A 20957-nucleotide genomic window follows, 5' to 3' on the forward strand; every position below is an offset into this window, starting at 1 on the left:
GTTCAGTTGTCATGGAGGCAGTGCTCTGTGAGCAGTACTTTATTGACAACCGCTGTAATTATTTAGACTGGTACAATAGTATCTGGATCGATCTAGACACTCTTTGAGATTGTAGAGGAGGTGCTCTATAGAGAAAGCCAATTCTTTATGAAGGATCTGTAAGAAGAGCAGATTATGAGCATAATATAACTAACAGACAAACTGCTATCAGATCTGTCACTGATTGGACAATGGGCAACTTGGTTGCTGTCCCTTGGCCAAGCATCACTGTGAGGGAGGGGAAGGATGTCCCTTTGAACGTCATCTGAAGGAAGAAAGCTAGGCTGGTTGTGTGCAACTCTGGGGATAATTCTTCATGCAGATGTCAGCTTTTGTCCATAGGAAGCATTGTGATTTGGGTGTTAGTTTTATTTTCATTTTGAATTTCTGTACCTACTGCTAAGAGTCAGTTGTCCTCTGGATTAGAATTTGTGGAGAACTGATGCAGGTAGAGACAGCTGTTTGTCTAGAAGCTTTACTTATTCATGAGTTTGTTTTCTTCTGAATCTTCATGGCAATTCTTGCGTGGAGAAACAAATGCAGCCAAACATTCTGATGCTGAAGTCTGATTATTTTGTCTTGTGATTCTACCATTCCTTGAGCCTGTGGTCCTGGCCAGAAAAGCCTCCAGTTTTTCTGTAGTTGAAGACCTTTTTCTGTATTTGAAGACCTTTTGCAAAACTGGTAGTATTCCTGTCACTATGGGGCAGAGACCTCACTCCTGTCCCATGGCGCTTTCCCTCACACCCACTTCACTTGCAGCCAGAGACATCATCTCTCTGCACTGTGTGTCAGTCACCTGCTGCTTAGGCTAGAGCAGAATTCATTTTCCTTCAGTTTTCTGGTGAGCTATGCAGGTAAAAACAAAATGAATTCTAACAAGTGGATTTGCTAAATATATAATTAACAAGTATATTAGAGAACATACTACATGTTAGACTTCAAGCTGAACTGACACCTTTCCCGTAAGAATATTCACACTTATTCTAAATAAGCGCATATAAAGATGTGAAGCTTGCCTCTGTTGAACATAAATTTAGACTGTACAACTGAATCTGTCATATTGAGATGTGGCAATCATGAAAAGAATAGAAATGTTTTAGCTCGTGGTGATAAGTGCTGAATGGGGAACAAGTCAGATGCTTCCTTAGATGCTTTTACAGATTTGCAGGAAAGCAGTGAGTTGCAGATTCCATGTCTTTGCAGGGAAATAAATCCCAGTGAAAATTACCTTTTGGAGGCTTTTTATGATTTTTCCGTGTTGTGCCATTTTCCCTTATTGAGTGCATACTTTGTGCTAGACAGTTCTACTCAACTCTTTTTTTCTGCTGGCTTGGGGAGTAGGATTCAAAGTTTGAGACTGGCTGTATTATGCAGAGTGCAGCAGAGCTCTCCAGGCTCAGAGGCGTTTCACTTTTTTTTCTTTCCCAATCACAGCAGGGATGCTGAGGTTTCCAGAGAGTGATACACATAAGGTAGTACAGAAGGCTGCATCATAATGTTGTTGCACTGTAGAGTGGTGGTGAATTGCTAGCATGCTCTGAGTTTTCGGAGAATCTATTTGTAGCAGGTTCAGCATGAAAGAGAAGGTTGTTTCCAGGCTTAATTATCTTAATTATCAGTATGTATTTCTCACATGGGGAGTCTTGTAAAACGTGTGTTTTGACCGAGGTTTTCCCTCAGGAAGTTCTTAGTGGGGGTGTTGATTCTTTAAGAATTTTCTATTAACAAATAGGGTGTTGATATTTAGAAGGAAATGTTATGTATGATAAATAACCCACATCAGTTCAAAGTTACAGCCTAAGGATGAATGTGGGTAGAAAAATGCAACTTCACGTGTTCAACTGATATTTCTGATTAAAGCTTGATGCCATTCGTTTTATCATTCCTGTTTGTAATTGAGCTTTTTATTTTGCTTTCTGTGTGAAATGGTGGCTGTTGTTACCCAACAGGTGTAAGCTGAGTTCTTGGCGAAGTCAGAGTGCTGAGATCTCTGTATAAATGGCGTGTCAATGCCCTGCAGCAGCCCTGGTGCCCGCTAGGTGCCGATAAAGTTGTGTGAGAAAGGTTTGTTCTCAATCTCTTCGGTTGTTTACAGCAGCTCTGATTGCAGAGTAACTCTTGAAGGGAGCTCGAAGACAACGAAGGCAATTTTAGCCTTTTAATGATCTGGGGGGGATGATGAAAGATTGTTTTATCTGTCCCACAGATTTGAGGGGTTTTGAAGAAAGTAGGTGACAGAAATATGACAGTTGTTCTGTCCCACGCTGTATCCAATAAACCACAGCTTAGATTTTGTTTGTAGCTCAAGATGAGGATAAGTGAACATATATAGTGCTGTTTGATTAATACCATGGTGATGGCTGAGCAGCTTTGTATTTTATACTGGTTTTCTCTAATCACCCTGGAGGTGGAAGATATTTCCTTTATTGTTTGGGTTTGGTTTTTTGTGGTTTTTTTTTTTTTGAGTTTTGTGGGCTTCTTACATCAGCTGAGAGTACTTCTCTGAAGTTCTCCCAAGATCTGCTCTCTTGGAACAATTGTTTTCTGTTGACAGATAGCTGCTTAGCAAGCATTACTTTGTAAAATATAGCTGTTTTTGTCTCATTTCTGACACCTAAGCTTTTCATTAATGTGTTTTCTGAGGCTCTGTTTGAAATGCAGATATATTAAGAAAGCTGAGAAACTGAAATGTTTATGAAGACATTTAGTCTAATAGTCTTTAGTCTAATACAATGAAATGGGCAAATGAATTCGGCTTGCTGCTGTGCTGCACCTGTTCTTAACATTTTCCTTGAACCTTTGCTAGTTATGTAATATGTAAAGCATCTCTGCATCTTACAGCTCTGGAGCACCTGCTCTTTGCTTCAGCTGTGATGCACCTGATCTTTATACCACCACACAGGCCCTTATTTATATCTTCTCCAACAGTTAGTGTAACTGTGAGCAGAAACAGCCTTCTTGGGAGCTATAATAGACGTTTCTTAGAAAGGTACTTGTGCACATGACTTACTTGAAACACATGGATAAGCCTATTAAAATCAGTGGGACTACTTATGCATTTTAAAGTAGGCACTTGTTTAAGTACCTCAGTAATTCAGAATCTGTAAGAGCAGCAGAGAGCAAGTGAATTCCAGACCTGGAAATCTAGGAGAAATGCCAGACTCCATGAGACTGGAGACAGTGCAAACAGTGGCACCAGTTAGAACCATTAGCAGGGTAGGAATGGAATTCATCTGTGCTTTAGAAAAGCTGATAGATCTTAGGGTTATTAAGTCTTATTGTTTGTGAGTTTGTGGTGTATTTCACTGCAGATCTGACTGTCTGGCACAGCAATACATGTCTTTCAGCTTCCTGGTGTGCAGGAGCTGTGGAGTCCACAAGGCATAAATACTGTGCACATAATGTAGGATGAGAAAGCAGCATAAGGTTTTCCTGTTGTGAAGGTGCATGCTATAGGCAGTGGATCAATAGAACTGTTGTATCAAGTTTTTCAGTAGCTAAACCAACAATGAGGACTTATTTCCTGCAGGATCCTTGACTTTCCAATTACAGTTGACTAGCTTAGCTATAAATAACACTACATGGGAAAAAACTAAATAGAAGAACACAATAAACTCTGTTGGAGGACATATGAAGACGCGGTATATGCTGCCAGAATCTTTCCTCGCTTAGCAGTGGGAAGTTCATGTTGTATTTTCATGTTAACAGGAACTGATAAACAAGCTCTCAGTATTTTCTGGGCAGTGGTTCTTTATTTCTGATAAGGAAACTGCTAAACTGGACTTCCCAGGAATTTTCATCCCTGGAAGCAGCCTGCTGCTCCAGGCATCAGCAAAAACTTGCAGCAGCTGTTGCCAAATAAGAGCATCTAACATAAGTCTTAAAGGACCAGAGTGCAGCTGGTGGTGCTGTGCATGCGCTGGCTTTATTGTGGCATTGCTGTGCTGACTGACATGGTGGCACAGCACTGGGCTGCTGAGTCAGGGGGGGAAACTGTTCTGAATGCTGCTGCAAATGCTTACAGCTGTTTGCGTTGTTAACAGCACTGCTTTGAAGTATTTGCAGCAGATCAGCACTTGTACTGATCAGAGGTTTCAGATTTGGTGTTTCATCTGGAAGGTCCGCAGTTCTTTACATTCTTTACTGACTTAGCATCACCACTAAGAGTGCGTGGTACATCAGAAAGATTGTTTTTTGGCACACTTTGCTATGATTATTTTCCTCTTATTGGAGGGTTATTTTCCTCTTATTGGAGGAAAAATACTCTGCTGACAAATGAAAACTGTCTTTCATGGCTTTGTTGGGAAGGTTTAGCTTGCACAAACAGATCACAGTGAAGTGATGAGAAAGATGCTTTTGTCAGCAGGGTGTCTATTCTATCTTTTGAAGTTTATCCATGCTACCAGGAGTGACATATGACAAATAACATTGTATTTTACAATATGTTACAATAGCATTGTAATTCTCTTGCCAGCACTGTTATGTATTGGGCCACATCAGAACAGTACATCAGAAGGGGTATCAGACAGATGTTTACGCTGATAAATTTTGTGAGGTTACAAAACTAGTTCACCTTAGCTAAACAGCAGTGGTAATGTTGAATTCACAGGTGGATGTGCCTGATTTCTGTGCAGTGCAGTACAGTGCTGTACGTGCTCTCGTCTCAGGCTGGTCATAAAGGGCAAAACCATTGCTGCTCGTACTGCAGTTGCTTATTTTAGAAAGCTGTTAAAAAGCAAAAGGAAGTAGTTTACAATACAGATTATTGTCAATCGTCGTGACAAAGCTAGAGATGTAAAACCTGAAATGTGCCTCCTTGGTGAAAGAAATACTCAGGTGAATTGCATGGTGGAAAGCATGGTTAATTCTGTTACCAAATGGCATAATGTCTCTGCACAGAAACAGAAAGGTGGGAGATCTTCTTGTGCAGTGCCGACCTAGCATTTGCCCAAGTTCCTAAGGAAGGACTATAGGCTGTGGTTAATGAGCATGTTGAGGGCAGGCTCTGGCTGCAGGAAAACAGCAGTCTAGAATCCCCGGAGGAAGAAATGGAGATGAAGGCCCCCTTGAATTCAGGACAAGAAATGATATAACACATAGCTATTTTATTGTACTGAAGTAGATGAATCTGTCCTCAAAAATTCGTGTCTAAAAAGGAAAAACAACTCTGGATCCAAACTTAAAAACGAGGTGGCAAGGGATATGGAGGAATGGCTGGAAGTGTGTGATAGGAGATCTTACCAAGAGAATTAGCTTCTTCACAGCAAGTATCTTGCATTTCAGAGTCTTAAAATACACTTGAGTATAATAGAAGCAGTGCTATTTCTATGAGTGACCAACTTTACATCACTGTGAAGGATTTACTAAGCAAGTTAAAACTGATAACTTTTCAGAAAATAAAAAATGTCTGTTTGCCCTTCAGCAAAGGTTGCCTTGATGGCCAAGTCTGGTACAGTACCTACAAGCTCCTCCTGGAGGCCCACTGTAGCATGTTGATGGATGCAAGTCTTGATTTCCAGAGTGCTGAGAATAAGATTGGCTTAGCTGTGGGAAGAATGCTTAGCTTCTAGGCTATAAATCCATTCATAGATTTATTCTTTTTTTTTTTTTTTAATTATTTTTGTCCTTCAATAGCAAATATTTCTTCTCAGAAAATCTAGGATAGATGGGTTTATTTTGCTAATGTTGTTGAAGCTAAGTAATTCAAGTTTTTTTTTTTTTTAAGCAGACCATATAATAACAATTATACAGCCAGGTAGTGTTTTTTGGTCCTTTCGAAGCACTTGAAGATAATTTTGCAAAGCAACTGTGGGGTGGATTCATATTTTTGTAATTTACAGGCAAATGGACTTAGATTCTGAAGACTTGTAAAGCTTGTCTAAACCTGATGATGAAAACCAAACCCTTATTGTTTCTACTTCTAGATATTGTTGAGTATGCACTCTTTTATTGTACAAAAATAAAAGGTGGAATTAACCACTTTTTAGATAGTTTGATGTCTGTGGTATTCTTGAAGATGGCGCGCTTCAGTACTGATGTTAGAATGCTGTTCCAGTAGTAAAAGACAATTCTGTGTCTCCCTTTCTTTATGTTGTACAGTTAGAATAGGAAACTGCTCACCTCCAGAGCTCATTTTATTCTGTGATCTTGAAGGGTAATGAATTAAAGGCCTGGTAAACTTAACAAACAAGCAAACAAACCCAAAAATGGAGTGGTAGGACTAGTGACCTTTCACTAGGAATGAATGTTCCAATGCCATTATCCCCTGACTGGACTTCAAAGTGAAGTGGCATAAATTGGATTGCATGGGGAAAGGTCTGATTGCTCAGTTGTCTGAGTTATGCCTACCTTTTGTGAAAAGCCGTCTTTTCAGCGTGGAATGAATTCTATGTTATTAATAGGGGTAGAAACAATTGTATTTAGCTTGAATGAATGCATTTGTCAGTGTTCCTCAATACTGTAGTAACATTGGACAATGTTAAATTGTAAAATTTTAGTTTTCAAAATTCTATTTCAATTAAAATTTTGGCTCTCTGGTTTTGTCCGAGAAAATAGATAAGAAGCACTTATAATTTTGTTAAAGAAAGCTTAAGAAAAAGGGTGAAGTTCATTTTTTGTTTGTATCTGGTGATTTATATTAATATGATGGCATAATCTCAATCCCAGGTACTGCACAGACTACTTCCGAAGGACAAGTGGAATATAGAGCTTTTTCTGGAATTTGCTACATGGCATGGTATCATTTTGTTGGCCTTATTTGGACTAGTGAATTCATTCTTGCCTGTCAGCAAATGACAATTGCTGGAGCAGTGGTTACTTGTTACTTCAACAGGTAAGTGCTGCATTGCCCCCTTGGAGTTTTGGGATTTTACCAGGATTTGCTTTCAGCCTCTTTCCAGGCAAGTTAGTCTGAAATAGGTTGCAGTTTATATCGGTATCTTGGGTATTAATATTGTAATATAAAATAGTATTGATTGTTGCAAGATTTTAAGTACGATTTTATAGGGTTTGCTAGTAATATGGTATGCTATTAATATGACTCATCTCTACTTCTAAAGTTATTGGGCCAAACTGAGCCTTGATACAAGCCATGAGAAAACATCTGTCTGAGGAAACTGCCATTCATAGGGCACAAGGCTGAATTTGACATCTTTTTAGGAGTCTGCATCATCTGCAAATGGAGAAGCAATATATAGCTCTGCAGCCATCTAATGTGTTCTTAGACTGCTTGACTTCTTCCTTAGTGTTTGTCCCTGTTCTGGGCTTTCATTTGTTCTTACTGCATAAATTCCTGGTCCGCTGTGCTTTTTTTCATTCAGTGCAGATATTTCCAGATAACTGTAGATGCTTTTACAGCACAGTTAGGAATTCAGAGATGTGTAAACAAACTTCCTTAAATTTTATACTGCCCTGGAACATAAAGGTAGCGGTAATAAGGGGAAATCCCCACTTACTGGAATTTATACCTGTTTTTACACATACAATATTCTAAAATGAAATTAGCATACTTTCATGCACTGGCACAGTGCAACCTAGTGCTACCCTGCCATTTTGGGAAGAGTCTTAGATCTCACAATGCTCTGCTGGACCTTTTCCACAATCCAGAAAACATTTTTCTCTGTAATTAATTTATGAGCTCTCTTATCCTCATTGCTCTGTTCCTCTGCTCCCGGCAATGAGATTTTCTGGTCTGTGAAAAGCTCTGGCATTACAAGGGGTTTCTTTGTTTTGTGTTAGAGGAAAATGGTGATCTAGGTTTGTTGAAAACTGCCTCAAGGAAGGCAACCTGAGGATGGAAGGAGAGAACGCAGGGAGCCTGGAGTTCCTGCTGCTGCCACCTGGCTGTTAGGGAGGCTGGGAAGGAAGCTATTGGCTCTTCCAGACCCCAGGTGACATGTTTCTGTCAGTGCTCTTTAGAATGTATTCCTGGTCATTTCAGTTTCTGAGAAAAACCTCGTGTGATCTCTTATCCTCCGCCCAGCAGAGACGGCAGTGCAGGTTCTTGCTTGCAGGAGTGCTCCAGCCACACCAGCCAAGGTGGAAGATGTGGTAACAGCCAGTGGCCCTGTTTTAAGTGATATTTTGTCATCCCATTCAGTGATACAAGGGAAAGCAGTGTTTAATACGTGGATCAGGAGTGCTTCTGTGCAAGGATTCTCTGCACAGCCAACAGCAAAGCCACTGAACTGGGGCTAGTAAGAGTGCAGGCCAAAATCTAATATGCTCTTTTTTAAAAGGCTGGGGTCTGCTGAGTGACACTATTATTTTACATGCTATGAAAGGATCAGAAAAGGGAGGAACTCAATTTCATTTATCATCTCCTTTTTCCTGTTGAAGCTCTGAACACCAGTAACCAGTATGTCTGTGGTTCTGTGGGCAGCTGGCTGCTCTTCTAAGCAAATTTATGTTTCTCAGGCAGTTGATTCAGCTTTGGCAGCTGAATGCTGAGACAGTAAGTATTCACTTAAATTGCTTGAGAAATCAGGGGAGAAAAGTATTGCTGCCTCTTCTTGGTGATTGTGTGCTGCAGTGCATATTTGTACGATACACTGTCTAAATCCCCAGGGTAAAGGCACTGTCCATATCTTCTTCATGCAGAGCAGGGAAGCAGCTGTAGGAGTTGTTGTGATGACTTCTGCTGCTTTGCCAGGATCTTCTGCTTTCCAGCTGTTTCCTACTGTTGCAGGAACTGACTGTGGAGTACACCCAATTGTATTGAAAACATTTTAGTACAGCTACTTCGGAGCCCTCCTCTTGTTTGCCAGGTAACACGTACTGAGTTGAGAGACTTGTGCTTGGAACAGGAAATGCAGCTTTTCTGTGGTGCTGATTCCTCTTCCCAGTCTGTAGGCTCTGTCGGCACAGATCTGCAGAGGCACAGAGCAGGGGGAGAATGGTGAGAGGATGGTGAGCAACGAGAGCGATCGCAGCATCAAGGGCAGGGGTTATCTCAAGCTGTTCCAGCAATTCTGAGCTTGTCCGCTATGTGTTTTTAATGTATTCCCTGGGGAAGCATCATAAAGGCATGTCACAAGAGTTTGTTGATGATACCTCACAGTGAGGCTTTCTTCTTGGGCTATAAGTGCTCTGAGGAAATGGCGTGGCCTTTCCCTGCGGAAATCTCCTTCTACAGCACACGCAGCAATGTGCCGTGCAGCCTGCAGTTGCAGCAGAGCTGCAAGCAGGGAGGGCAGGGTTGTTGCTTTAGTTTTACAAGTCATGTATGTTTGATCCGCAGTACCGCTGCCAAAAATGGATTTTGCCTTCTTTTGTTTTAGTTGAAGCATGAATATGTGAAAGAATTTATTGATTTGATAAAATAAAGATTTATTTACTTAATGGTTATTTTTTATGACTTATGAAAAAGGCTCAATCTAAAAAAAAATAATCTGTTAGTATTGCTGTCTTATATGAGGGTTTATTTTCACCTTGGTGTGCTTAGAGGTTATGCATGTGTTTGCCTTTTTGATGAGGTTTTTCCTCAGGATTATAGTAAGGTGGTACAGTAACTTGACTCATATCACTGTGATCACTGTCCTGTCCATGTTTGAACTTATTTGATAACTAATGCATGGATGTTACTGCACAGCGTTGGCACTAAGAGAGTGAGTAAGTCTTTGCAGGACTGGGGTTTTAAAACTGACTCTTAGATGGTCAGTACTACAGACTTCCAGTAGATTACTCAGTAAAGAGGTGAAATACATCTCCCAGTAAGTCAACAATCTAGCTTTATGGAGTTACACCAAAGTCACTGAGATACTGAGAGCTAGGATTGAATTTTTAGAAGATTCCTCTCTCCTTTTCAAATATATCTGTAGTGTTTATGAGTATCCTTTGCCCTGCTGACATACTTGACCCAGCTCATGTGGAAGGGCTCTTGGCATGCGTGTGGTTGGAACTACTCCTGCTTTTAAGTACAGGTAAAAGGGCAATGCAGGTACAGACTGTGAGTTCAGTGTTAGCTTAATGGTGTCTCTTCTATTACACATCTTGTAAATTATTGTATTTGTTTAAAGCTGAAGTTCATGTTTACTTGAAGAACATGTGAGTCATTCCTAAAAAGCTTTTGAAGTATTTTACACTAAATCTCTTTTTAAGCAGCCTTTGGAAAAAGATGAGACAGGATTGAAGAGAACCATAAGCACAGCTTTGAAAATGATGGGCTTTAAAAAAGAAAAAAAAAAAATCATGGTTCTTTCAAATATCGAAGTCTTCTGAATGTATCTAGGTTGCCTTTTTTCTTCACACACACAAACAGTGGATTTAAAATGAAATCTGAGATGTATGTGTGAACCAAGGATCGAAGGAAGTTAGTGTTAAAAGATACCAAATATCACAGAGCTCGTAAGAAAACAAAGACAACTGGCAGCACTGAGGAAATAAAATAATTAAAAGATGGTGTAGTGTGGAGTACAGACTCACAGGATTTTGGAACAGTAGTGTTCTGTGTAAATCCTTTGGGATTTACATAAAATAGGAATACCAAAGAGGAAAATTAAGGTAATCAGTCTTGCAACCAGTTCTATCAGGCAGATTCCTGTTTTCTTCCAATACTTCACATGCATTTGAAGGCCCCATGTCTGTGCTATGAAGTCTACTTGTGCAGAATTCACTGAGCAGTATAAACTGTGCACAAAAACTAATGTATGTTAGATTGCATGTTTGTGCTAAAGTCATTTCAGATTGCAGCCATATAATGTAAAAAGCTGGATGAAACTTCATCCTTTGAGGTTCTTGGTGTAGGTGGAAGACTGAGGCAGACTTGAGCTTGATTAGAGTCACAGACAACACCTGTAGTTGCATTTAGCTACCACTTCCTTATGCTTCCTTCCCTGAGCAGAGAAAATATTCTTTCTCTATTCTATTCTATTTGGAAGCAAAGCAAGAAGCTCTGTCAGATGCTGTTCTTGTGAGAATTCTTTTTGCTAGGAAAAGAAGGTGTGAAAGAGCTTCCAAGTGTGTAGAAATTTATCTAAACTTCGAATTCTGAGATTCTGCTCATTAATCAGACCTGCTAAAATACCAAAGCCTTTTTTCTCCTTCTTCTTAGTAGCAAGTAAATTATTAACGTGTGAGTAAACTTTGTCCTTTTTGTATTTCTCAATCTTGGTTAGCTTTTAACTTGCAGAAATTTAATCTTTTATATTTTGAGATCTGACTGAGGCTGTTATAGTAAGGCAGTGTAAAAGGGAAAAGGAAACACTGTTACTATATGGATAGAATAAGGCCTGTGTTTTGGTATGTGTGTGACTCCAACATGGAAACCTGATCACTTTTTTTAATGAAGAAAAATATATATATGAAGTAGAGAATTCCAGTATCCCTCAAGCAGTTCCCCTAGTGGTGAGACAAAAAAAAAAAAAGCAGCAACTGCTTTGCTGGAATTTCCTATTTAAAATAATGTGGTACATTCACATATTCAAATAGAACTTCTCAGCTGTGAAGTTGTCATGTTCTGAATGAACTGCAGTGATACCGTCGGGGTTCTTGCAGAACTGTGATACCTGTCTTCAAGGGGTATATGAAGATTTAATAAAGACTTTTAATAAAGTTTGTAGATTTTAGCTTCAGCCAGTCACCACCTCTTATCATTAGTTTCTCCTGCAAAGTATTAATTTTTCAAGGTAATAAGCTTCGAAGGAGTTGCTTATGAACACAGGATTTGTGCTGTCTGATTGTAACTGCTGATTCTGCTGCCTGAGGAGATGTTTCGGGGTAGGGATTGCTGCATACATTTGCCTTTCAGTAAGGTAGTTTATCACTATTAATCAGTGCTTTTCTTGAACCTTCTGACGTATATTTTTAGCTGTTTAGCCAGTGTTAATTGAATTGTGAATTTTCTTTTTTCTTAACAGCATTTGAAGAAGAGTGAGAATGGTTTTAAGTTCATTTCCTGTTCTTCCTTTAAATTCTTGAGAGCTTTTCCACACTGTTCTCTGTAAATGATTGAAGAAAGCTGAACCTTATAAAGGAAGCAGAAAAATAAAGCTTGTATTTGGGATTCATAAGCTAATTGCATGAGGTTATTATTTTGTCTTTCCATTTCAAATATGAGAGACACATCATTTCCCAAAAATGATAGAGGTTAGATTGCAGTGGAATTACAAGGTTTTTCTGCCAAATCATAATTTTAAACATACAACGTGAAATTTCTTTTTTGCGTGTTCCAGTTTAAAACAAAACCTGTTCAACAGGGGGGGGGGGGGGAAAAAAGCATTAGTTATCTGAGCAAACTTTAAAACTGAATTTGGTCAAATTGCAGCAGTGGAAGTAAACAGCAGATCTCAGTTTTGCACGTGAGATTGTGTCATATTTATTTTTCTGCTTTCAATTTTACCACTAACGCAGAAATAGCGGATTCATTCCTTCAGACTGAAATCTTGCAGAAACAAAAGTCTGACATAAGACTTTGGAGGATAACAGAAGTAACAGAAACTTCAGAGAGGTGTTGCAGGACATGTTCTCAGATATTCTCTTCTGATATTTTCCATAGTAGGTTTTCCTAGATATTTTTCCATTGCTGAGTATGTCAAGATATTAATTGCTGAAGAGTTAAAGCAATCCAATAAAAGTTTTAAACTTGGCTGCTTTCCTTTGGACTAGGGTTAAAGTTCACATGAAGTCAGAAGGAAAACTGGAGTTGTTTTAAGCGTGAAGGGGTGTACCAGCTTAGGTCTTTACTTTTCCAAATACTGGAATGATACCATGCGTATCTTCTTAAATAACAGTTTCCAAAACAATTTTGAATTGTTTATTTTTCTTTCCAGAAACAAAAATAGCCCACCACGTCATCCAGTCCTCTCCTCCATTTCAGTTCTTCTTTGCTATCATCTAGGAACTGTTGTAAAAGGCTCATTTTTAATCACCATACTGAGAATACCAAGGATTGTTCTCTTGTACCTTTATAATATCCTAAAGCCAAAGGTAAGTATATTTCTGTAACACATAGAAATAGTAGTTAAAAGGTGACGTGCAGGAAAAGAAATGTGAAGAATATACTTAAACTTTATATTTTACCCATTTCCTTCATGAAGAGAGCCTTTTTAAATGCTTCCTTTTTTCTTCTCTCAACTCAGATATTTTTAAGAGAAGAAAATACCTGGTTTAGTTTTTATGTGTAGATGTTTTTATCACGGATAAGTGAAAAATCCAGATTTGATAGAATATTTAAAATTTTTTGCATCATAATTTTTTAAAAAAGTAAAGGTAAGTAAGAATTGCACTGTTTAGTATAAAATACTTCTTATAGAAAAGATTTCATCTGCCTTGTGATGTATTTGTAGACGAAAACACGTGAAGCAAGAACTTTTCTGAGGATTTATATAGGTTCTGAGGATTTATATAGGTTGCATCTTTTACAGCATATAAAAATATATCTTGGTTGTTGTGATTGTTGCTTTAATTCCTGTCTTTCATCCATCTCTGCATCTCTTACCTTCTGCTGAAAACACACCAGCACAGTTAGTTTTGGCACTCTGGCAAATAGAACAGGCTCTTAGGACTGCACAGCTCTGACACCAAAGGAAGATTTAGGCAAAGATTTTAAATGCAGGTGCTAGGATTCATTGGTTTTCCTCTAGAATACATATATTGGCCCTGAAGTATATTATGTAGAGCTTTGACAGGATATTTACATTGAATTTTGGGTATAGATGGTAGGTGGGTTGAGTTGTGCTAGAAAGAAAACAGAATTGTTTACATCTAGAGGAGGCAGAAGAAGCAGACTTACTGGGTACGAGTTTTTATAATCTGAATATGTGTTGAAGAAATACTTTGCAAGGATTATTTTTATCAGTAGCTGTGTGCTCTAAGGTCCTTTAGACCAACTGCTGTGAATCCGGCTAGGATATGACATGACCGATAACTGTTCCTGAAGAGGCCAGCTCACGTCCCTGTTCCACAGAGGAATCCACCACAAACTAACATTGCTCCTTCTCATGGCAGGAAGGATAGTCTGTGGCCACTTTCCTTAGCAGCTCTCTGTGCAGAGGATGGGAGAATTAGTAGTAAAGGGTGGAGAACAGATGCTGCATTCTTCTAGAGTTCCAGACTTTGTCACCTTTGCAAAAACAGCTCCTGTTTTCTGAGAAATCAGGGGTCTGCAAGGTCTGCAGGTAAATTTACTGGTGTTTCCTACACAGCAGTCTTCAGTCCAAATAGCAAAATAGTCCTCTGCTCTATTTCTAATAAACAGTATTTAGCAAGACAAATATAGCTGTAGTAAAATCATCTCTCTGGCAAAGCATAGCAAGATTAAAGTATGTGCAGTTTAAAGGAATTATCCTATGAATATTTTCAAGAGGTTTGTGGGGAAAAAGGTTGGGTGGTTTATGGTTTTATCACGGCAGCTGTGGGACATGAGGATTTCATACGGTAACTGGAAGATCTCTGCTTTCCAAAACAGAAGAACATTCTGGTCTCTGAAAAAATGAGGTTAAAAAGACTCAAATATCGCTGAACTGAATTTTCTTTTGGTGAGAAAAACAGCCATTTAAAACTGGAATACTACCAGGGCTACCAAGATGTCTCTGTTGTCTCACTTCTGAGCTCTCGATGGAGATGTGGGAGGTAGAGCAGACACTGAGCTTTTCTCCTCTGCTCTTGGCATGATATTAATGTAGATCAATGGCCTGTTCTAGGAAATACAAGTCTTTTCCTCCTGTCCTGAACCATAATGCATGCTTAGTTCAACATACACACTAGAACCCTGCCTGGTTTTTTTACATTTGTCCATCAGCGTGCCAGTCATTTCAGAACTGTGAAGGGGTTTTTTTTGATAACTGGCAAAAAAAAGTTTGAAACAACCAAACAAAAGTAAAACAAACTGTCTCACTAATCACTGCCAAGTACTCTAAGGGTTACTGACTTGCCTGTCTGTTTTTTTTTTTCCTCTGTGCAGCTGTTAGCTCACCAAGCTGCTTACAGCACTTATTTTCTTTCCTGGAGAGGAATCTTCCATGCACAGGAAGGAAAAAAAAAAAAGAAAAAAAGCTCCCAGAAACCCCTAGACTCAGCTCATCAGTCATTAATAGTGTAGGGTCTGAATTAAAAACAATTCCAGTAATCCAAAAGGAAGTATCTGCTGTGTAAGTGAATGCTTTGTTGGAAGTCAGTCACCTGCAGAGCACGCCTTTCTGAAATGGCAATTTTATTTCAGTCTAATTCTGTGGCCAGTAACCAGACGTTTCATTTTATTGCAGGAAAGTACATGTGCAAAGTGCCTGTTGAAGTGCTGTTTCTGCTGGTTGTGGTGCCAGGAAAGTTGCTTAAGATACGTTAATCAGGTACACTCTGTCATCTCTCTGTCACTCAGCCATCTGCACACCTGTTCTATGAACTGTGTGCTTGCTGGCTTCATTCAGCATGATGAAAGCAACATGTGGTGCATTCAAGCCAAAGCTACCTGCTGGCCACCTAAACAAACCAACAAAGTCCTCAAGTGTTGGCAAAGGTTGTTTGTCAGCTCTGTGATGCTTTGTGGCATGCAGTGTTGCTGAGTGTGGTGTTCAGAAAAGTTGTTAACACAGCTTGAGATGACCCCTCACAGGGCCACCTGCTATTTCTGAAGGTAAGAAGATTAACATCTTGTTGAGTTGTGCCAGGGAGACTATGTCCAGGTGGAAGGAAGCAGTGAGGTAAGAAACCCACCTGGAGATGTTCTAGTTTAAATGTCCTTAAACTAGACACAGAATTTTTCACCTGAAAGTCCTATTGAAAAAAATGGAATTCTTGGCTGATTTGTTATTGAGATACCTGGGAATACAATCTAAGATGAAAAAAAAAACAGATTATATAATATTCTGTGTATTTGAAAGACGTCTTTGTTTTGTTAGCAGTTTTGTTTCAGTAGGGTTTTTGTTGGAAATAGATGATTTCTGAAGTGCAGCAGTTTTTCAGACACTTGATTCCTACTGTTTCCTTCCTGATCCTTTTCTGCAAGTGTGTATATACTTTTCCAACCTCTGTATACATCATTGTAAAGAGCCAGTTTTTATCAGTCCCCTTTTGTTATCTCTGGTGGCTGTGGTATTATTAATGTGACAAGGAATCAGATGTTCATGCTGATTCGTAACTCCGTATCTGCTGCTTTCTTTGTTCTCATTGCTGAGAACAGTAGTGCAGTAAACAAGACGATGCCGATAAAGGGTCTGACTTCTCATTCTAAAGTAGGCGCATAAATAAAGCCTACTCTTGGACAACCATGAAAAGAACATTTTTCACTTAGTTCAACCTAGATTAAGTAAGCATTTGTGCAGTAAAATCTCTGCTTCCAGCTGATGAATTTTCCAGACTCACATTTTTTAGGTAGATCTTATGGTCACCAAGTTGGTGAGGAATCTCAGAGTTCGTTTTGACTCCAGGCTTTCCATTTATAGTCACCCTTTCCCCTTGGCTTCCTGCCTTCCAAAGAGATAGCCAGCATCATAGCATTTACTTTCTCCAGCTGTTGTGTGCAGTGTGTTTGTTACAAGGAGAATTAATTACTGTAACGTACTTTCTTTTGTTTCGGAAAGCTGTATTGTAGCTCTTGTTCCCTTAAAAGATTTCCTGTTTCCTAATCTATTGTAGGCAAATTTCTGTTTTTGTACAGGTCATGATTTTTAGTGTAATAATCATAATACTGTGTTTGCTGTTAGATAACTGTTTCAACATCTTTTTGGCGAAGATGATCATGTGCTGTGTGCTGAAAATTGGGTAATTTGAGAGACTAAAAGTGAGAGCAATTTTTTTTTTTTAAGATTTTAAGAGAAATTATATCAGTATGAAGGAGTAATATTATTCTCATGTTATTGTGTTTCGTAGAGTAACTGGTGGTTTTGTTTTTTCTATAAAGAATTTATTCAAGCCTGTTTAAATATATGTATGTATTGACTAAGAGTGAAGGTTTTCGTTTCCAAAGGGGAAAAAACCCAACAACCATGGCTTTAAGAAGCTTAACATACAGCATGATTAACAGAAAGGGTGAACTTCAGAGCTCTCACTGAGATCAATGACAGCTTGAAGTTTCACATAGCTGTTGAATGGGGACTTGAGGGCAGGACTTTTGGGACTTTTAAAAATTGCTTGTACACATTTCTAACATCTTGAACATACTTTTAAGTTTGGATTTTGATTTTGAGTTGAAATTCAGAAATTCAGAACAGCTGTTACAAAAGCTGGTCCAAAGCTCACTGTGTGTATTAGCATTCCTTACTGTGCTTTTGCCTTTTATCCTTTTATTCTCCATTGTAATAAGCATCTAATTACCTTGAAAGGTTTTTGGTGGTGGTTGTTTTCATTGTTGTTGTTTTGTTTTAAGGAAAAGAGGAGCCTTCCTCTTCACTTCTGCAGTATTTTCTTCAACCTGTTGTTAGATTGCTTAGATGATTTAAATTCTTTCTGCTCCTTCATTCACGACTTTAATCAAGATTAAACAGAGCCCCTTGTTTCCCCTCTGGGAAACTTGCAGATGAGAAACAGGTGCTGGGGGAAGTAGCACTGGTGACTGTGTGTGAGCTTCTTTCTTCCCGTGTGGTATCAACTGAGTGCTGTGTTATGATGATGTCAGAGGGGCAATGTGCCATTTTTCAGGTGAGATGTAACACAGACTTTAAATGCTGAGTCTGAGGCAACTCCTGTCCAGGCTCAGATAGGTTGCGTTCAGCTCCATTGCAGTTCAACTTGAGCAGGGCTGAAGAGGTCCCCTTGTGATCTTTGTGTTGTGACATTCGTTGTGCTGGATGCTGACTGTTACCATGTTTCCAATGGCAGTGGTTGCAGGAAGGGTAATGTAAAGCCAGCGTCCTATTCTGATTGCAGCGTGGGTAATTACATTCTGCCTTCCTAATTTTCTTTTGGATTTGCAACTGGATCCTGTGCTAAACTGTGGTGTCAGGTTGCTATGTGCTGTTAAACAGTTCACTCCTTAAGCTGTTCCATTTCAGTCATGGGCAAAGTGATTCATGTGTGTGTATAATCCATTAGTAACAATTGTAAAGCACTCTGGGTTCTATCTGGATGAAAAGTGCTTTGTGAATATAAAGTCATTATCCTTACTTGACAGTTCTGTTTGCCAACACTTGTCAGAATTACCACAGATTTTTCATCTTCTGGCTCTGATGGTTTCAGTATGTTCCAGATAAATATATCCAATCATCTCGAGTAAAATCTGGGAGATTGAAACTTCTCTTCCACAAAAAGAATATTCTGTTTTCTTTATGTGGTTTGGGAGCTACAAGGTCTGTCTGTCTGTCTCCTGCTCCCTTAAATGGTGGTGAAGTCTTAACTTTCGATATATCAAAGTGGTCACTTTTTTTCTTTACAGCCTTGCTGCAATGAATATATATATATATATATTTAACAATATATTTCAGGATAATTCTGCTCTTCTCTGTCTGCTTTGGGTCCATCTGCAGCCAGTTGGCAGGCAGCAGTTCCAAAGCACAGCACGTGGATTTCTGAAGGAGTTGCTGAGCTGTATGTGGTTTCTCTGTTTTCTTCAGTACAGTTGCTTGCTCTGCAGCCTTCGGGCCCTGCGGTAACTGTTAGTGATGAACAGTAGTGACAGCCAGCATTTGCTGGAACTGGGACTTGTCACTGATACTGAAAGCCAGCAAAAGACTAGTTTAAAAAAACAAAAAACAACAAAAAAAAAAAACCCAGCAACTCCAAAATAACAATCAGAAGTACATCTGTCTAATGGCCATATAACTGTGGCAGCTAATTCTCTTAAACATTGGATGTAAGCCTATCAAGAGGTTGTGTTTAAGTGCCTTCTGGAGAAATGACCTAGATAAAACCAAAATTCAGCATGCTAATGTAAGTACAATTCTTCTGTGCACTGCCAAACACATTGTGCCTCGCCCCATCAAATACTTTTTTCCTCCCAAAAACAATACCTTATTTTAATATTACTGGCAAAATTTCTTGTAGATATTAAGCTAAATTTTCAGTCATCTTGAAAATATTGACTAAAATTGGCTAAAACATTCATCTTCATGAAATCTTGTTTTAAATTTGTCTGTTCTCCCACTAGAAACTTCATGTATGCGGTGACAGGAGATAAATACCGTAGGTCTTTACTTTCTCCGTAGAGTGGCCCATGTGGGGGAAGTAGCTGGATGAGAATTACCTGTTTTTGCTGTGATGTCTTGTGTTGAAGTGGAACCCAGGTGCAGCAGTGGGAACACCCTCCCAGGAGAAAGTTGTGTTGGTTGTACCCCCTGAAAGACAGCTATGGGGGGAGTACATGACAGAGTAGAAAACAAAGAAAATTGAAAGGTGAGATGTTTTCCAGCAAATGTAACGTAGAATGTAAATAATGGAAAGTTGGGCTTTCTTGACTGTTGGGGGAAATCTGGGAGGCTACTGTGTGGTTTCTTATTGATGGTGATTAGCCTAAGAATCAGTAGTAACCTTTTCTATGTTAGCTTCATGTTAACTGGGGAAGTGATGGAATAGAATATTCAGAGTGTGCTGGTCAAGTACAGGGCAGCAGCCTTTAGTTAACGTGGCTGCAGAAGTGTTAGATTCAGTCCTAGGGAAGGTATGGGATTAAGTACTGGCACCAGAAAGAGAATGCCACTGTGCAAGTTGCTGGTTATGTAGCCAGGCTCATCTCACAAGATGGGACTAGAGTAATACATAAAGGGTAATAGCAAGCACATTTGCTGTCTCTCATTGCATCAGGAAGAGAAACTGCAAGTTAGGGTAAAAGCCAAGATGAGATTGGCAGAAGAATAAATAGTTGTAAACTGTTCATCAGTAAATATTGCCTGGAAATTGGAAGGATCCAGAGGACTAGAGGGACAAAGGTCTGGAATAGCTCCGTATGTAAGGGCTGGAAGAGGGACCAGCCCTACGTAGTTTGAAGAGGGAGTTTTCCACTTAATATAAGAAATCATGTAGCATAATAACCTGAAATAACCAGGGACTGGAGTGGCTGAATGCCTGCTACAGGTTTTCATGTCTTCATTCTTTCAGTGGGGTCTCACAGGCCCACATTGCTCTATCTTCCTTCCTCCATCTGAAAGCTGTGATACAGCTGTCTCACCGGCTCACCAATGGCTTGTACAGCAGCCACAGAAATGTCATTGCCACTTGCTAGCAATAGATTTTGTTTTCTGAGGGGATTCCTATGGCAGCTGTGACATTTTCAGGCTAGGATACGTAAAAGCTCACCTTGAGCTGCATGGCATTGTACTGGCTGTAGGTAGCCAGGGCGGCCCCCAAGAGTTGGCAGCAACAAGAAGATTGGATCAGCCTGAAAATATCAGTAGAGCAGAAAAAGCTGAAATGGGATGTGAGACCAGCATGTCTCCTGCCTCTTTTTTAAGAGGATTCTGTTGCTATGGCAATCCTGTCTTTCCCCAAGCTCATTTTATTGAAGAAAGCCCTGGAATGGAAGACTGAATTCAGCTGTTTCACAAAGTAGCAATTATTCGGAACAATCAGGCAACTTATGGCCTGTGTCTAAGCCACAGGGCCTTTCTCATGAAATTGGTGGGTCGGTTTTTCCAAGACCCTTGACATTCTGTGTTATGAAGCACAGAAGGATATATTCTTTAAATAGTTTTTTTTTACATGGTGTGGTATTTGGAAATATGTAAACATTCTCATTCCTTATTTATTCATCCCGACACTGAGAAAGCAGTGTCTAGTTCCCAGGCTGCAGGCCAGAAGGGGCTTCTGTTCTTCACAAAGTTGATGATACAGTACCAACTTCCTGGTGCAAGGATGAGGGCTATTATTAACCCATAGTCTCCCACGCTGTCAGTCCCATTACCACTTGCTTGTCTCTGCAGGAAAGGCTGCCACTGTGAAAAATCAGTCCATTAAGCAGGATTTAGTTATATGACAGTTGCATTGGGCCGCACTGAGCCTTTGCCTAGCTTGGTGTCCTGTCTCCAACAGCGAGTGGAGTGCAGAGATGAGAG

At 39.5% G+C, this 20957-nt stretch overlaps 1 protein-coding gene across 2 annotated transcripts in view; it reads left to right on the forward strand.

Annotated features, from left to right (window-relative positions):
* SLC44A3 (solute carrier family 44 member 3) overlaps nucleotides 1–20957 on the forward strand; it is a 37989-nt gene that overhangs the window by 9743 nt on the left and 7289 nt on the right. For both annotated transcript variants that reach the window (XM_048944394.1, XM_048944395.1), the window contains 3 exons: nucleotides 6709–6874; nucleotides 12810–12966; nucleotides 15243–15326. In XM_048944394.1, coding sequence (XP_048800351.1) covers nucleotides 6709–6874; nucleotides 12810–12966; nucleotides 15243–15326 — 407 coding nt within the window. The remainder of the gene's footprint in view (nucleotides 1–6708; nucleotides 6875–12809; nucleotides 12967–15242; nucleotides 15327–20957) is intronic.

The sequence above is a fragment of the Lagopus muta genome, chromosome 5 (genome assembly GCF_023343835.1).
Source record: "Lagopus muta isolate bLagMut1 chromosome 5, bLagMut1 primary, whole genome shotgun sequence".
In the NCBI taxonomy this organism is placed as follows: domain Eukaryota; kingdom Metazoa; phylum Chordata; class Aves; order Galliformes; family Phasianidae; genus Lagopus; species Lagopus muta.